At 39.4% G+C, this 19,721-nt stretch overlaps 1 protein-coding gene across 1 annotated transcript; it reads right to left on the bottom strand.

Moving 5' to 3' along the window:
- Positions 1-408: 408 nt before the first annotated feature.
- Positions 409-1,139, bottom strand: LOC140008878 (uncharacterized). The gene is made up of 3 exons (XM_072053782.1): positions 854-1,139; positions 702-790; positions 409-498 (listed from the first exon to the last, which is right to left on the bottom strand). Exons 1-3 carry the CDS (start codon positions 1,137-1,139, stop codon positions 409-411), a joined length of 465 nt encoding a protein of 154 aa, XP_071909883.1.
- Positions 1,140-19,721: the final 18,582 nt, after the last annotated feature.

The raw sequence follows: 19,721 nt of genomic DNA, 5'->3' as shown, positions 1-19,721 counted from the left end.
GGGATGTGGTGTCGATCGAAGGGAGAGGGAAGTGGGAAAGATTGTTGGGGGCGGCGGTGTGCAAAAGAAAAGAAGGAAAAGGGGGAAAAACAGGGGGAGTGGCGGAGAAGAAGAAGGAAAGGAAAGAAAGAAAGAAAGAAAAAAAAGAAAAGAGAAAGAAAGAAAGTTTTTTTTCAAAAAAGTTTTTTTTTCTTTTTCAAAACCTTGTTTCTTCATTCTTTCCAAATTTATATTTCAAAATTCTGAATTTTTGAAAAGAAAACAAAACTTAAGGTTAAAAAAGAAATTTTTTTAAAATTTTTTTGAAGGTTTAAAAAGAAAAAATCATTTTCCTTTTTCTTTTAATAATAATAAATAATAATAATTAATAATTAATAATAATTTTTTTTTAATTCATGCTTTGGGTCGTCAAACACCGTGTGGGCATGCCAAGATTACAAAACGTCCACTGATCTCAGGAGACACAAACACCGCGTGAGCACGCCAAGATTGCACTTCCTGGTCACAGTGAAGGAAAATATTAATATTGATACTACCCAACGGGGAAACGACAAAACGAAAGAAATGAACAACTAAAAACAATAAAACCAATATTCGGGTTGCCTCCCAAAAGAGCTCCTTTTTTTATTGTTTTTGGCTAGACATAGCCCATAATTTGCTTAAACTAAGCAAATCGGGTCCTCCAAATGCATCGTTTCCACCCGTTCAACTGGAGCCCCTTCATAATACGGCTTGAGACAATGACCATTCACCACAAATTTATTCTTCATCCTTAAACTCTGGATCTCCACTGCACCATAATCAAAGACATTAGTTACAACGAAAGGACCGATCCAACGAGAGCGTAACTTACCTGGAAATAACTTCAATTTCGAGTGGTACAGTAGAACTTTTTGCCCACATTCAAACGTCTTCCTAGAGACCTGCTGGTCATGAAATATCTTATTCTTCTCCTTATAAATCATAGCATTCTCGTAGGCTTCATTGCGAATCTCCTCCAATTCTTGTAACTGTAACTTCCTTTGAATTCCGCCCTCATCGATATCTATATTGCATTGCTTGACCACCAAAAATGCTCTATGCTCGAACTCGACGGAGAGGTGACATAGCTTCCCAAATACCAAACGATAAGGGGACATGTCGATTGGCGTCTTGTACGCCGTTTTATATGCTCATAAGGCATCTTCAAGTCTCATACTCCAATCCTTTCTATCGGGTCGAACCATCTTCTCCAAAATCGACTTGATCTCTTGGTTCGATGCTTCCACCTAACCATTTATTTGAGGATGATAGGATGTAGATACCTTATGTAAGACGACATACCTCCTGAAAAGTGCAGCAATCGTCTTGTTGCAGAAATGGGTACCCCGATCACTTACAATCGCTCGCGGCATTTCAAAGCGGACAAAAATCTTAGATTTGACAAATTTTGCAACCACCTTGGAATCATTAGTACGGGTGGACTTTGCTTCCACCCATTTCGAAACATAGTCTATGGCAAGCAATATATATAGAAAACCATAAGACGAAGGAAAAGACCCCATAAAGTCAATACCCCAAACGTCAAAAATCTCAACAAAAATCATTGGGATTTGGGTCATTTGATCCCTACGAGAAATATTACCTACTCTTTGACATTTATCACAGAACTTACAAAATGAGTAGGTATCCTTGAAGAGGGTCGGCCAATAAAATCCACTCTCTAGAACCTTACGAGCCGTCCTCTTTGGTCCAAAGTGACCTCCACACGCAAAACAGTGACAATAAGCTAAAATAGATTGGAATTCATTTTCACTTACACATCTACGGATGATTTGGTCGGCACCACGCTTCCAGAGGTAAGGGTCATCCTAGATATAAGACTTTGCATCACTCCTTAACTTGTCTCTCTTTGCCTTAGGCCATCCTGTAGGAAACTTGTCAGTGACTAGAAAATTAACAATATCAGCATACCAAGGCAAGAATAAATTAATAGAAAATAAATGTTCATCGGGGAAAGTTTCTCTCAACGGGAGGTCGTCTTCAGTGACTTGTACTCGACTCAAGTGATCTGCTACCAGATTTTCTGCCCCTTTCTTGTCTCTGATCTCCAGGTCAAACTCTTGTAGTAACAGTATCCACCTTATAAGTCGCGGTTTTGCCTATTTCTTGGTCAATAGATACCGTAATGCTGTATTATCAGAGAAAATAATAACTTTAACACCTAGCAAATAAGACCAAAATTTCTCTAAAGCAAAAATTACAACTAAAAGCTCCTTTTCGGTGGTCGAATAGTTCAACTGAGCTCCGTTCAAGGCTTGAGATGTGTAGTATATAACATAGGCTACCTTTCCTACTCTTTGACTCAGCACCGCGCCCACTGCATAGTCGCTGGCGTCGCACATGATCTCGAATGGTAGATTTCAGTCGGGCGGTTGGATAATGGATGAAAAGATCAATAGCTCCTTTAACCTATCAAACGCCTTCTTACATGCTTCATCGAACTCGAAGGGCACCTCTTTCTGCAAAAGTTGGAATAGGGGTGCTCCAATTTTCGAGAAATCTTTAATAAATCTTCTATAGAAACCTGTGTGACCCAAGAAAGAATGCACTTCCCGCACACTTGCAGGGTAAGGTAAAATAGATATAACATCTATTTTTGCTTTATCAACTTCAATACCCCTAGACGACACCACATGATCCAAAACTATCCCGTGCTCGATCATAAAATGGCATTTTTCTCAATTAAGCATGAGATTAGTTTTTATACACCTTACCAAAATTAATCTGAGATTATCCAGATAGTTATCAAAACTTTTTCCATACACACTGAAATCATCCATAAACACCTCAATAATCTTCTCAACATACTCCGAGAAGATACTTATCATGCAGCGTTGGAAGGTGACAGGTGCATTGCATAGCCCAAATGGCATCCTTCGATATGCAAATGTTCCAAAAGGGCACGTGAAGGTTGTCTTCTTCTGATCCTCGGATGCGATAGCAATCTGGAAATAACCTGAAAATCCATCCAAAAAACAATAGTAAGCTCGACCTGCTAATCGTTCTACCATCTGATTAATGAAAGGAAGGGGAAAATGATCATGTTTTGTGTTTGCATTTAATTTCCTGTAGTCTATACACTGCCGCCGCTCGATGGACTTTCGAACTGGTACGAGCTCACGCTCTTGATTTGACTCCGTCGTCACCCCTGCCTTCTTCGGGACCACCTGTACTGGACTCACCCAGGGGCTATTTGATATTGCAAAAATTATCCCCACATCCAGCAGTTTCAAAATCTCTTTCTTCACTACCTCCATCATGAGAGGATTTAGTCTCCTTTGAGCCTGCCAAATAGGTTTAGCACCTTTCTCGAGTTGAATTCGATGCATACATACCGCTGGGCTAATTCCCTTGATGTCGGCGATGGTCCATCCTATCGCCTGCTTATGGTCCCTCAAAACCTGAATCAATTTGTCTTCTTGGACTTTTGATAGACTGGCCAAGATGATCACCGATAGTGTCTCCCCCTCACCCAAGTACGCATACTTTAGGTGTTTCGGCAATGGTTTCAACTCTAAGACAGGCGCCTGCACCACAGATGGAAGTAGCTTTTGGTGAGATTCAGGTATAAAAATGGGTGCGAGATCATACCTTATTTTTGTGGTTGGCAACGTTTGCAACGCTCCAATCACGCATTTGAGTTCTTCACTCAACTCTACTCTAGACGTCATCTCTGACTCGAAGTGCCTGGTCAAGGCAACTTCCAATTCATCCCTGCCTTCAATTTCAAAAACCTCCTATACCGTAGGGTCAATAACGTTCATAGAGAAAACGGAGCTAACATTTGAATCTGACGGATATTTCATGGTTTCAGAGATGTTAAAATGAACAATATCACCATCAAATTCCATGGATAGGTTACCCTTATTAACATCAATTTTTGTACGGGCTGTGCTCAAAAAGAGTCTGCCTAATAGTAATAGTGATGGGTCATGGGAGTGTTCATCATCCATATCAAGTACATAAAAATCAGCAGGGAAAATCAATTCATTAATTTTCACTAAAACATCCTCAATCAACCCGTTAGGGTATGCATTAGTTCGGTCAGCCAGTTGGATTATTATCCCAATTTCTTTTAAAGGATCTAAATTTAAAGAAGTATATATAGACTTGGGCATCACATTAATTGAGACTCCTAGATCCAACATGGCTCTATCAATCAAGGCATTACCTATCCTACAGGGAATAGTGAACATACTTGGATCCCTGCATTTCGGTGAAAGTTTCCTTTGCAAAATTGCTGACACGTTCTCCCCCACTATGACTCGCTCATCTCCCTTCAATCGCTTTCAATTGACACACAAGTCCCTAAAAAACTTTGCATATCGAGGTACTTGCTTGATCGCATCCAGTAGGGGAATGTTGATCTCCACCTTGCGAAAGATCTCCAGGACCTCTTTCTCCTTGTCCTGCTTCTTTGGTTTTTCTAACCTGCTAGGAAAGGGAGGTGGATTAGTCCTAACTGCAATGATTGGATCCGAGGTTACCTTTGAATCTTTAGTGTCTCTACCCTCCTCTTCCAACTCTTTCTCGATTCGTTCATCGTCCTTGTCCTTAGGAATCACCGGGTCGGGTCCTTGGATTTCCTTCCGGTTCCTTAGGGTCATCGCGCTTACGTTCTTCGGGTTCACTTCAGGCTGAGACGGCAATTTACCTTGGACTTGGGACTCCAAACGGTTAATTGTTGTAGCCATTTGATTCATCTGATTTCTTATGCTCTGCATTTCGGAGTCCATCTTTTGTTGATGTAGCGCGGTGGTAGCTATCAGTTGTTTCATCATCTCCTCCAAAGTTGGATTAGAGTTCGGTGGCGGAGGTGGTCGAGGTTGATACTGCTCTTGGTACCCTTGTTGTCTATTTGGCACGAAATTAGACTGTCTATTCCCTCCATAGCTGAGGTTGGGATGATCTGTCCAACCAGAATTGTAGATGTTTGAGTAAGGGTAGTACTGCTTTCTTGGCGCGAGCACGTGGCCGGTCATGTTCACTTGCTCTGCATTTTCTTCTTGAACTAGTGGGCACATCTCTGTAGAATGACTCAAAGCAGCACATACCCCACACACCTTGGCTTGTGAGGCACTTCCCACAGCTAGCTGTCGCACAAAGGATGTCAATTTAGAAATTTGTTGTTGGATGGAGGATATTTCTACCTCATTCACCTTATGTGTCGGGACATCCTCCCTAGTACCAAACTGCTGCGAATTTTCAGCCATCCCCTCAATCAACTCCTATGCTGCCCGAGGAGTTTTGTTCACCAACGCCTCTCCACTTGCAGCATCGATTATACTCCTGTCTCTGAAAAGTAGCCCCTCATAGAAATATTGGATGAGCAGCTGCTCACTTATCTGATGCTGAGGGCATTTGATACACAGTTTCTTAAATCTCTCCCAGTACTCATAGAGAGACTCGCTTGGGTGTTGTTTGATGCCGCAGATTTCCTTCCTTAGGCATGCAACTCGAGACGCAGGGAAGTATTTGTCTAAGAATTTCTTCTTCAACTAGTCACACGTGGTGATACTACCTGGTGGTAGGTAATACAACCAGTCTTTCACAGAGTCCTTCAAAGAGAAGGGGAAGGCCCTCATTTTTATCTGCTCTTCTGTGATTCCCGGGGGTTTCATGCTGTTGCAAACTACATCAAACTCTTATAAGTATTTATACAGCTCCTCACCTGGTAAACCATGGAAAGATGGTAAGAAATAAATCAGGTCAAATTTTAACTCAAAAGATATGTTATCATTTAAACTTGGAAAAGTAATGCACAAACTTTGCTGGTTTAAATTAGGCGCAGCCAACTCCCTTAATGTTTGTGCATTTGCCATGGTGATTTCCTCTCGATCCGAGTCACTTGAAGTGTCACCAAATGAATCTACTGGTTCAACTTCTGGCTCAGGTCTCTGAGATGCAGCACTGGAGTGCGCTTCTCTGAGCTGTCTAGTTTCTTTCCTCGTTCTACGCGCGATTTTCTCTACTTCAGGATCGAAAATTAATTCTCCTGTACGAGAAGATCGAGGCATAAACTAGAAAAATACCAGAAAATTAGAATAAAATTAAAATTAAAAAGAAACAAATAATTAACGTCAGTTCCCGGCAACGGTGCCAAAAATTGACAGGAGTCGAGCCTGTGCAATAATAAAAATAAAACCTAAATACCACTAAAAGCAGTCAATAATTAATCCTAGGTACTGGAACAGGGACCCTAGGTGTGCAATTGATTACTTGATTCACCCTGTTTCCGAATAATTTGCTTAATCCGATATACCAGAATTAATTAGTTGACAAAATTTACTAAATAGTAGACAGTGGCAAGTAGGGTCGTCTCCTCAGGAACTGAGGATATTTGTCTCTTTGAGATTCCAATTGGTAAAGGGGGATTTTATCAAACTAAAACTAAAAACAATTAACCAATTCAACTCAAAATAAATAATTAACTAGCACCAATATAGCAGGAATTAAATCAAGAATAAATAAATTCTAACCAATGATACAACTATTCAGACACAGTCCATTTATCTGATCATTGATGCAAGAGAGGTTCACTTAATTTATTAATAAGCTAGTTATAGTTGCCGATGAATTCTAACAACCAATTTTTCCTTAATTTATTGATAACCAAGGTACGACCATTAATCACCCCTAACCAGAAAATACTCCTAGGTACGACTGTAGGAATTAATTTCTCAATTGCATTAATAACTAGAAAAACCTAGTCCTAATTAATAACACGCTACGAGGGTTATTTAAATTAGATTGCACGTTCCCCTAATGTGTAAACACACTAGTTGCCACTTATATTAATCAATCAAACAATTACGGATTTAATTGACTAAATTGGCACGAGATTAATAAATCACATTGAACATCGGGCCCTTGACATCCAATTAATAAAATAATCCCATGAAAATTCAAGTAGAAAACGTGCAAATATTAATAAATTGAGAGAAGCGTGAAAACTAATTAGATCTCACAGATTTTCGGGACTGCGCCGTCGAGTTGACCCTTGACTAGATAGAAAGTTTAGCCACGTCACATAATTAAATCTCCACGCAAATTAATTGATTGCAAAGGCATTGCATTTTTTACTAGAAAGTAAGGAAAAAAAAATATTCTTCCTGTTGAGAAATATTGTCGAATACCTGGCGTGCGTTAAAGGCCAGTCCGAAGAAGAAAAAAACTGAAAACTATGCTAAAGGCTAAAAACTCTTGCCGTATGTACGTTTATGTTCCTTGGAAACCAAAAGAAAATTGACTCTCTCCATCCAAGTGGTCCCTACCGAATTTATAGTACAACTGCAAGAAGGTCCAAAGGCCCCTGAATGTTTTCTCTTTTCTAGTTTCCTATTCCTAGTCAAAAACTCCAATACTCAAAACATTTCTAAAGGAAATGCCATCCGTCTCTAGCATTCCATGGGCCGGGCTTGTGAGGCTTTCTTTTGGAGTCTCCCAAATTTGCATCCAAAAGTCCCTCTTTTTTGTAGTTGTCTGCTCCACTCCCTGAAATTAAATCCAGATACCAAATATGAGTAGATATCAATAATTACCACAATATTTGACAGGGACGAAAGGGAAAATTAATCATAAAATTGCTAACAAATAATACCCTATCACACTAGCATAAAATTACCAGTACAAAGTACTTCAACCATCCAACAAACTTGGATGAGGGGCAGGAGCGGTCATCAGATGGATCGCTCCTGAGCTGTTCACGGCCAGATTTTGGCCCCAAAAAAATGTATGGTGCAAATCACTTCTTGTACCTTGTTTTTAATAACGTGTGTGGAGCTCACAAAAATTTATTCTAAAGTTACACGTTATGCAAACAAAGTTACGCCGTGTGTAAACAAAGTTACACTGTGTGCAAAATACACAAAACCGCCAGGAACAATTCCAACAAACTTCTTTCCTATTTCTGAAATGTTGACTAGCAACCTGCGAAGCAACAAAATTGAGATGACAACAGAGAGACCAATAACCTTCAAGTCGACAGTATAGAGCCAGATTGCCGTAGAGTCGTAGACAGGAGGATGACATCTGCAGTTAAAAAAAAAAAGGGTCTGCAGTTTGAACTTTGAACCCCACTCAGAATATCTAATTTACCAACTAATAATAAAGAAAAAAAAAAGGGAGAACAGCATATAGATGCTTGACTTTGGATTAATTGAGATTGACCAAGATAATTGGGAAGTATCCTACACATGCATGGAATATGCAAGATGTAAAAGAATTTGAATTGCTATTTTCTGAAATTTTTGTAGCAAAATATACTGTAATAATTTGATATGTATAAGGTAAAAAGATGATTAGAAAACATATTCATAAAAAATATAAAAAAAAAATTTGGAGAAAATGACAATCCAAACAAGGCTAATAATGTCTTTTTCTTTTCAACACAGGGAGTATTTTAACTTTGTCAGACTAATAATATCTTGTTAATGTGAATATTCGGTAGTTTACAAACCTTTTGTCGAAAATATTCGGTAGACTATGTTGACCTATTCTTTTGCAGATTGTGTATGTGCTTCTTGGTGGGATATGATCTGACTTTGCCGAGCATTTCTACAGTTGTGCCCTGGTAAATAAGAAATCTAGTACTGCTGTGTATGTTCCACGCCTTCCAGTGCTTCTTTTCAAACAAAAGTAGTTTGTGGCAAAAAAGTAAATTCAGACAACGCCAGAGGGGCAAATATCTGAATTTATTATGTTGTGGTCAAGACTTACTCAATTTTATGATTACGGGCATAATTATTAAACTCGGCCCGAAGAGGAGACCGGCGAAGGAGGTGGGTCAATGGGTCACTGGTTCAACCAGTGAGTGAGTAGTTGAACCAGTGGGTCACTAAATATATTTAATTATTATGTCTTATAATTTTTGATATAGGATATATGATATAAATTGTAATAAACAATGTCATAACAAATGTTCATTTAATTTAATTTGCTATAGAATATTTAATTCATATAAGAATCAGCAAAATATAAATTTAATTAGTAATCCACCAAATTTCAAGTGTAAAATTTTATATGTTTAGTGTAGTTATCTAGGTTACTTACGAATTTTAAGTGCAAAAAATTATTTAAAACAATATTTGTCTTTAAAATAAATTATGTAATATGTTATTTTGAAATCTATTTTATAATTTATAGAATTTAGGGGTCATAAGTTTTTATTAACAGATTTCAAATAAATTTGTTTTGGAGAAATAAAAAAAATAAAGATAAAATTGACAAAACATTCATATAGTTTAAGAATGGTAATTAACTAACATGCAGCAAAGTGGTCTGCTAGTGAGTATGTCATAAACTTATACAAAGATCTAGGTTTGAATCCAAGCAAAGGGTTTGGTAAGATTTTTTTCCTCAAAACCGGCCGGGTTCTCGATTTAATTTGGTTGAACCGCCGGTCCGTTAAAAAGTCAACGGTTCACTTGCAGAAAAGATCTAATTAGCGAACCGGTTCGGTTTAATGGCCGGTTCACTGGGTTGACCAATCGAACCGTTGGGCCGAGTTTAATAACTATGATTACGGGTTTATTTCTGACCTTTTAATAGAGCCTTTGCAATTACTAAACCCTATTGCATTTTTTCACCGCATCCATATTAATATAATAAATAAGATTAAATTTATATATATTAATATCATTTGATACTTGTCATATGTGAAAAAAAATTAAATTTTAAATTTAAACCAAGTCAGCCAAGCTTGAGTTGGCTACTAGGGAGATATTTAAAGATCTCATTGGATGTAGGTCGATAGATCAATTCTCTCCATTTGCAATCTTATATAGGTTTTCTTAAAAATTTCACCTGCGCGTACACAGGCATCCGGCTGGTTTCGTAGCAATTCAATCCCCATTGGTTTCTCCATTGACTATCTCTTTGGTATCGACAAAAAAAGATAAAATTTAAATTTAAATATAAATTAATAGTCATGCATCCAATAATGTTAGTTTATACACATTGAGTATGTTTAAATAAAATATTATTTAAAATATCATTTAAAATAAGTAATATAGTATTTTTTTTATCATGTAATGTGTGAGAGATAAAAAAAGTGATTAGGAAGATCAAAAAAGGTAGTTGTAAAATGTATTTATGAGACAATTGTAAAATAACATTTGCAAATAATGGCTATTTAAACATATCAAATGGGTTTATTTGAATTTAATTTTTTTTCATTTATTATTTAACTGCATCAATAACATGTCTTTCAACTAACTTTTTATACTCTCAACAGTCTTTTTATCTCGCATATTATATTGCCCTAAAAGTGCTCTATAATTTTATTTCAAATAAAATTTTCAAATAATCTGCTACCCAAACACATAAATCTAGGTTTGGATTGTAAATGTTTTAGTTACATCATGCAATGCATTTTAAAATTATTTTTTATCTCACATGCATCATATTATATTATATAAAGTGTAGTATTCAATTTTTTTCCTAAATAACCTCCTATTCAAACAGACCCCAGTCGTAGTCCTTCATTTCAAATTAGATGCTGATAATGAAAATTTATTTTTTTTTTAAAAAATGTTCACATGCATGGGAAATTCTAGCTAGCAAATAGCCATGGGAGGAGCAATGGGTGATGGGGTATATGCCTATAAATCCCTGTGCGGGGCCTAGGCTAGTAGTACTAGTCCTAGTTCCAGTAGTCTTGCATGAACAGGACCACGGGCAGGGTGTAACCGTTTCTAGCGGTTTTGTGCATTTTGCACATCGCGTAACTTTGTTTGTACACAGCGTAACTTTATTTACATAACGTGTAACTTTAGAACAAATTTTTTTGAGTCCACACGCGTTATTAAAAATGAGGCACAAGAAGTAATTTGGATCGTACATTTTTTTGGGACCAAAATCTGGCCGTGAACAGCTCAGAAGCGGTCCATCTGATGACCGCTGCTACCCCTCATCCGAGCAGCTAGCAGAAGTGTAATGCCCGGTGCAACCCAATGAGTACAAACAATTGCACAATGATGCACAAAGATATATCAAATTTAAGCACAGTAAAGAAAACTTAATTAAAGAGAAAAGATAAGAAATGCAAACCAAATATCAATCCAATAGCCTCTTCAATTGATGGCGATGCTAACCAAGATGTACAAGTGAAGGTTCACTCCTTCCTCACCCCAAATACTCTTTGGTTGAGCCAAGGAGTTTTACAACAATTCTAGTTAACCCTCAACAACCTACACTTGAAAGATCACTCACCCAATTAAGAACTATTTTATACAAATGAGGCAACCTTCACCAAGGTTTTACCACTCCAAGTGATAGGTTCACCTTCACCAAGGTTTTCACTTGAGCAACCTCACAACCCAACTTTCCCAACCCCTTATACAACCAACAAAGAATCTTTCTACTCAAAAATCTCACTTGTAAACTTGTATTTTATGTTGGCAAAAGTCCCTTGTCTTCTTGTGCTTTGGGGTGTTTATAGAAGGTGAGAAATGGCTTCAAAAGGCTCTCCAACGGTCAAATATTAAATGCTGTCAAAACTAGCCGTTGGCCTGTCGGACGTCCGAGACCTCCTGTCGGACGTCCGAACCCTGCGTCCAAACCACCTGTCGGACGTCCGAACCCTGCGTCCGAACGTAGGCAGAGAGTCATCAAATCTTTGCGAAATTTCTCGGACGTCCGATGCGATCGATGTGCGTCCGAGGCGTGCGTCCGATCCTTCCGGACGTCCGATGCTTCCTCACGAGCGTCCGACAGAGTTTCCTTCTTGATGTTCTTCATTCTTTCGGACGTCCGATAGCGTCCGACATGAGTGCCCTGTTTTTGCTTCTTCTTTTATGCCACAAGAATCTGTTCTAACAAATTACTCACATAAAAACATTAGCCCAAATCTACATTTTGGTTTGTTAATCATCAAAACCAAGGATTGATCGACCAAGGTCAACAATCGCCCCCTTTTTGATGATGACAAACAAAATGAAGATTTCTTTTATCAAATAAGTTCAAATAAAGCTCCCCCTTAGAAAGTGCCAACATACAAAGAAATTTCAATAAATCCTACTCCCCCTTTTGGCATCAATCAAAAACAAACTCCCCCTTTATTTTTCAAATCAAAACCATATTGAATATCAAAATTTTCAATTGTACTTACAACCATATAGCACTTCTTGGATCAAATCATCATGATGTGCCTAAATATGAGAAATTTCATTTGGTACCCTTTCTTTATAGGGTCCTTGGGAGATAATACGACATGATCTAGCAATCCACATGAATTTCATGCCTTTTCTCATATTTTTCTTTACATAGCAATCATTTTGCATATGTCCAAATTTGCAACAAAAGTTACACATGATAGAAGTATTTTGCACATAGGTGGATTTAATGCAACTAATTTTCTTACTTCTTATCATAGCAAACTTATTTGTGCCTTGAAAAGATTTGCTTTCTTTTGTTTGAGAAAACTTTTGTTTTTCATTTTGGAGAAACTCGTTCAAGTCATTAATTTTTTTCTTTAACACATTTTGTTCCTCCAACATTTTTTCATAAAACTTTGTTTTCTCTTCTAACTTCCTTTTCAAATTATTTTTGCAATCAAAAACACTTTTTTGATTTTTTAAATCATCATTTTCCATTCTCAAACATTTGTTTTCTTGAAACAGTTTGGAGTTTTCTTCCAACAAATCATTTATTTTTGTTTTCAAATCTTTATTTTTAACATAAGATTTTCTCAAACTTTTATGCATTTTAATCATAAGAATTTTCACATCATCATCTTCATTATCTTCATCACAAGAAGAGTGATAAGAACTTACCTCATCTTCTCCAACGGCCATTAGTGCCATTTGGGCCAACTCTTCTTTTTCTCTTTTTGAATTACATTCATCCCATGTAATTTTGCAATCTCCTCTTGAGCATCTCTTGTTGAAGGTCTTCTTGGAACTTTTGATGTGAGGAGTTATATCATTGTCCACTTCCATGATTTCATTACCCATGAAGGATGGGTTATCCCCCACTTGAGATGCTTTAAAAGCTACGCCTCTCTTATACATTCTTGCATTTTCTTCCTCTTGCACTTTGAATTTCAGCTTTAATTCATAAGAGGTTAGGGTATCCACAAGAGATTCAATGGACATAGAATTTAAATCCTTTGCCTCTTCTATAGCATTTATTTTGTTTTCCCATTCTTTTGGTAAGGCATTCAAAATCTTTCTATTTTTCTCACCCAAAGAGTATTCTTTTCCAAGCAATTTAAGATCTTCAATAATGTCACAAAATCTACTACACATCTTATCAACATTTTCAAGAGGATGCATTTTGAAAAATTCATATTGAGAAACAAGCAAAGATTTCTTTTGTTCTTTAATATCTTGGTTACCTTCATGAAATACACACAATTTATCCCAAATATCTTTAGCTGATTTACAACCTTTAATCCTACTAGATTCATTTACATCTAATGCATTGTACAATATACACATGGCCTTGGCATTCAAAGAAAGGTATCTCTTGTCTTTTTCATTCAATTCTTGTCTAGTCTTTAATCTACTCAAATTGGTGGTAGAGTCAACTATTCTAGCTTCATAAGGACCATCTTCTACTACATACCATAATTCAATATAAACGGATTGTAAGAAAATCATCATTCTTTGTTTCCACATGCTAAAATGAGAACCATTAAACATAGGTGGTCTATCAATAGATTGCCCTTCTAAAAAAGAAACTTTTATGGTTGCCATAATCTTTACTCTAAGCGGTTAAACTTGATCAAAAGAGACCAAACTCTGATACCAATTGTAATGCCCGGTGCAACCCAATGAGTACAAACAATTTCACAATAATGCACAAAGATATATCAAATTTAAGCACAATAAAGAAAACTTAATTAAAGAGAAAAGATAAGAAATGCAAACCAAATATCAATCCAATAGCTTCTTCAATTGATGGCGATGCTAACCAAGATGTACAAGTGAAGGTTCACTCCTTCCTCACCCCAAATACTCTTTGGTTGAGCCAAGGAGTTTTACAACAATTCTAGTTAACCCTCAACAACCTACACTTGAAAGATCACTCACCCAATTAAGAACTATTTTATACAAATGAGGCAACCTTCACCAAGGTTTTACCACTCCAAGTGATAGGTTCACCTTCACCAAGGTTTTCACTTGAGCAACCTCACAACCCAACTTTCCCAACCCCTTATACAACCAACAAAGAATCTTTCTACTCAAAAATCTCACTTGTAAGCTTGTATTTTGTGTTGGCAAAAGTCCCTTGTCTTCTTGTGCTTTGGGGTGTTTATAGAATGTGAGAAATGGCTTCAAAAGATTCTCCAACGGTCAAATATTAAATGCTGTCAAAACTAGCCGTTGGTCTGTCGGACGTCCGAGACCTCCTGTCGGACGTCCGAACCCTGCGTCCGAACGTAGGCAGAGAGTCATCAAATATTTGCGAAATTTCTCGGACGTCCGATGCGATCGATGTGCGTCCGAGGCGTGCGTCCGATCCTTCCGGACGTCCGATGCTTCCTCACGAGCGTCCGACAGAGTTTCCTTCTTGATGTTCTTCATTCTTTCGGACGTCCGATAGCGTCCGACATGAGTGCCCTGTTTTTGCTTCTTCTTTTATGCCACAAGAATCTGTTCTAACAAATTACTGACATAAAAACATTAGCCCAAATCTACATTTTGGTTTGTTAATCATCAAAACCAAGGATTGATCGACCAAGGTCAACAAGAAGGTACGACTCTGAAACGATACTCTGAAACTGCTACACCTTCAGACAACGAGCCATTGTCACCGAAAAAGCAATCTACTTAAAACCCGCTTTCGAGCGCTCCACTCATCCCTAACCTTTTAGGGGTTGTAGAGGGAAATTCTTGATCTGATGAGTTGGTCAATGGGGTTGGTCAAACTCAAGAACATGCCGTTGCTGTGAAGTTGGGAGGTATTTCTTCTACCCTTTTCAACAGTTCAACAGAACCCTTTGTTTGGATTCTACAAAGTATTGGAGCGAATCTGGGTGGGTCAATAACTCTTTACTAATATTCGAATCAAATCATCAAAACATTGTACAAATGTGACGAGTGCCGTAAGGGATGAGGCCTCTACTTGTTATCAGTTGATATCAGTCTGATTTTAACTAGATTTTTAAGCAAAGCTCCCAAAAATTTTACTTATTCTAGTTTGTTTGTTGATTTTTATTTGTTTACATCATTAACATATTTTTTAAATTATCATTTTATTTCATGTACATCACATCAAAAAATATTACAGTATTTTTTTTTCAAAATATTATCTCAAATAATCTATTATCCGAATACATTTACTTACTTTTCAAATCCATACATTTTTTTTTAATGCTCTTTATTAATAAAAACGAAATTACAACCACATCGGGCAGTACCCAAAATGGGCCATCCTATACCTTTCTCAGCCTAACACGTCTAATTGATGGCAAACCCAATCTGTTTAACCTAACCTCCCCCCGAGCCAACACGGGAAGATCCAACTCACTATCATAAACTCTAACCAACAGTTGCGAATGAGAGACACCCACATTGGACAAAATATCAGCAACCTTATTCGCCTCTCTGTAGCAGTGCACGAACCTAGCCTCCCCCACCAAGTGCCAAATTTGCTCCACTTCTCTCCTAATGTGCCAGGGGCAGTGATAGCGTCGTTGGAGGATTTCCGTTAGCAACAACGAATCAGACTGAATCACCCTGGGGGCAACTCCCTTTTCAAGACACAGCTGAATCCCCAATAAGGCGGCCAGCGTTTCAGCGCGAAGACTAGAACCCTCACCCAGGTAAGCCGAAAAAGCCACTAATACATGGCCACCGGAATCCCTAAGCACTCCACCTCCACCGCTCACTCCAGGGTTACCCTTAGCACACCCATCCGTATTAAGCGTCGTGCATCCATATCCCCCTGCCTCCCAGCGGACTATCCTGCACTCATACAAATACGGCGCTTGAGACACTCCCGTATAGAAAACCTGGAAATTACTCCCTTGAACGGCCACCTTGAAGTGGATCTCAAATGCCTCCTTCACATCCTGGAATACTGCACCACATATCTCCTTCGCCCGAACCCTTGCCCCATCGAACACCACTCGACACCTAGCCTTCCAAATGTTCCAACAAATAAATATCGGGGTAACAGAACAGACGAATCTCTGTTCGCCCGACGGAGCCAATGACAACCACCAGGCAAACAAATGTGACCTAATGCTAGAGCTATCACTAGCTATACCACATATACTCTGAAAGTAATTCCAGACCTCCAGTGCCAGTTGTCCCGTGGAGAATATATGTTCCAACGTCTCACCCGTTGCATCCACACAACAAAAACATTTTGACACCAACTTGAAACCCATCTCACCTAGGACATCATCTAACGGTAAGCGCCGCATAAGCAAGCGAAGCATGAAAAAAGATACCCTCAACGGTATCCTAGCCTGCCATATACGGGACAATTCCAGCGAGGTAGTGCGTCCCTGCCTTACCTCCTGATACGCAGATGCCAAAGTGAATGCCCCCGACTTCATAGGCATCCATACCACTTGATCTGTCCCCCTCCCACTAGGAACCGGAGTTTTCATCACCAAATCCACAGTGTCAGATGGGAGAATCTGCAGCAAACGACCCCTGTCCCAGGCACCATTAGTCATAACATCTGCAAATGAACTGGTTGGCACCACTGGGGCTCTAAGGAAAAGACCTCCACTTCCCACCCAGTTGTCATACCAAAAGTCACAGTCCCCATCATTTAACAACCATAACATTGATAGTTCCATCTGGCGGCTCACATCAAGCATGCGCCTCCATGTTGCTGAAGCAGATTGAGCCCAGCCCACCTGACATGGGTGAACCCCTTTGCAATACTTTGCCCTCATGAAGGATACCCACAAAGACGATCCTGTGCGCAAGATCCACCATAACTTACATGAGAAAGCCTTATATACGTCTCGGACCCGCCGAAATCCCGCGCCTCCCTCCTTCTCCGGATAACACAGCTGGGACCACTTTATCCAATGATGCTTATTCAGCTCGTCAGACGATCCCCACAGGAAAGTAGCGCATAACCGCTCAATATCCTTAAAAATAGCCATCGGAATGACTGCAGCGGATAGAAGATGCGTCGGAATTGCCGAGAGCACATGCTTTATTAGGACTAACCTCCCCCCAGGTGACAAAAGCTTTGACCGCCAGGAAAGGATTCTTGCTGAGATGGAATGACACACCTCCCCAAAATACGCGGATTTAACTCTGCCTACATAAAGAGGAAATCCCAGATACCGAACCGGGAACTGTTGCCTTGGAAAACCTGTAATACGCTCTATTACCCTTCGGCGAGAGAGACACACTGATGGGTGCACTAAATATCCACTTTTCTGGGGATTTACCAATTGACCAGATGCCCTTTGATACATCTCCAATACCTGCATAATGTCTTTTAAAGATCTGGCAGAGCCATTCGCAAAAATAAGTACATCATCCGCAAAGGCTAGATGAGTAACCGTAGGACATCCCCTGGGAACAGTGAACCCCAAGAATCCGGACTGCAAAGCTAGGCTATTAAGCCCTCGGGATAAGACCTCAGCTCCAATGACAAACAACGCTGGCGATAGCGGATCGCCCTGGCGAACGCCCCGACTCGATTTGAAAAATCCATACGATGCCCCATTGATAATGACTGAAAACCAAACATTAGACAACAATCGCCACACCATGTCAATAAACCTTTCACCAAATCCAAATTTACGCAAAACGTTTACAGTGAAAGTCCAAGACACACGATCATACGCCTTTGCCATGTCAAGCTTTACCGCTACATTACCCCCCTAGACTTGTGTTTGATCCCCGACAGAAGCTCCTGGGCTAGGAGATAATTTTCTGTGATGTTTCTGCCCTTGACGAACCCTGTCTGCTGAGAAGATATAACCTTGGGCAGTATGACTGCCAACCTATCCGCCAAAATCCTAGACAACACCTTATTAAAAAAATTGTACAAACTAATCGGACGAAATTTAGAAAAATCCTGAGGGTTAGGCACTTTGGGAATTAGGACAATGGATGTAGAGGTCACAAAGCGAGGCAACTCTGCCCCACAAAAGAAGCTTAAAACAGCAGTATAAACATCTTGCGCAATAATGTCCCATGCAAATGTAAAAAACTGACCGGTGAAGCCATCTGGGCCTGCTGCACTATCCCCGTCCATCTCAAACACCACCCGCTTCACCTCTTCAATCGTTGGACAAGCTTCAAGAGCCATCCTATCTGCTTGGTTAACAACATTTGGAATTAGATGGGCCCACTCGTTCGATGTCCCCTCAGTAGCAACCGAGAACATATCCGTAAAATATTTTACAGCCACATCGGCTATCCCCTCATCATCCTCTACCCATGCACCATCCTCATTCTTCACTCTGTGGATCGCCCCCTGAGCTCTACGTTGCTGAACAGTTGCATGGAAAAATCTAGAGTTCCTATCTCCGTAACGAAGCCACTTGACTCTAGCCTTCTGTCCCCAAAACTTCTCCTCATTCAAAAGTGCATTCCGTAGCTCAGCCTGGGCTTGATTCAGCTTGACTTGAGCCTCCGTAGAGGCATCCTCCTCCGTGCGGTTCTCCGCAGCTAAAACCTTCTCCTCTGCCCTCCGAACATTCTCAAATACATTCCCGAAGACCCCCTTATTCCAATCTTGGACGGCCCTCCTAGTGCGCAGGAGCCTGGAGCAAAGAGCCCGCAAAGGTGATCCAGGAGTCTCCTCCTGCCAGGCTTGACGAATCACATTGAGTAACCCAGGATTCGTAGTCCAAACGTTTAAGAATCGGAAGGCCCTGGGTTTATTACCCATGCGTGAAGAGAATGAAATCTTGAGCGGCGCATGATCCGATGGGTGACGTGCCAGGTGGACCACCGCTAAATTTTGTGCCCCCTCAGCAAACCCACCATTGATGAGTACCCTGTCCAATCGCTTCCAGATTCTAGCCCGTCCTTGCCGATTATTGCCGATTATTTCAAATCCATACATTTGCATGTTAATCTTTACATATATAATCTCAGCGCAGAAAATGCACTCTTAATTGGCACTCTTAATGCATGTTTGCCTATTCAGAATATTGAAAAATTTCCTTGCATTTTGTTTCTTGTAAAATTTGCAACATTTTGAAAAAAAAAATTAGTTACTCACAGAAATTTCAATAACCGTATCTATCATTAACTTCCTATATTTATTCAATACGTTTCTTTCTTAGGAACTAAACTTTCACCAAACCCATCCCCCCAACTTATCATTCCTTAGATGCGTGAAAATCAAGAAATAAAAGATAATGACAAGAGCTCCTAGTTCTAATCGTCATCACACTCATCACATCAATACTCATTTACGATTAGCTACTTTTCCTGCAGACTTATTAGAAAAATTCAAATTCTCGTCCGGACTTAAAATTTTGCAAGATCCCACCTTGAAATTAATCAGAATGTGAATTAAATTCGTCATGGCATGGAGAGCCCGAAGAACAAAAGGGCAAGCCAGCCTTTTCTTGCTTGCTTTCGAGGATGGAATCATGTGAACAGTATTGTGATGGGGAAGAATGGGTCCAAAAATTGTGGCCTGACTTCATTGAAGTGGGATAAGGGGCAGGGACGGTCAACAGAAGGACCGTCCCTGAACAGTTGATGGTCAGGATTTGGCCACAAAAAATTGCAGGT

Source organism: Coffea arabica, chromosome 6c (genome assembly GCF_036785885.1).
Source record: "Coffea arabica cultivar ET-39 chromosome 6c, Coffea Arabica ET-39 HiFi, whole genome shotgun sequence".
In the NCBI taxonomy this organism is placed as follows: domain Eukaryota; kingdom Viridiplantae; phylum Streptophyta; class Magnoliopsida; order Gentianales; family Rubiaceae; genus Coffea; species Coffea arabica.
Note: the sequence above shows the minus strand (reverse complement) of the source record. Positions and strands in the feature narration are given on the sequence as shown.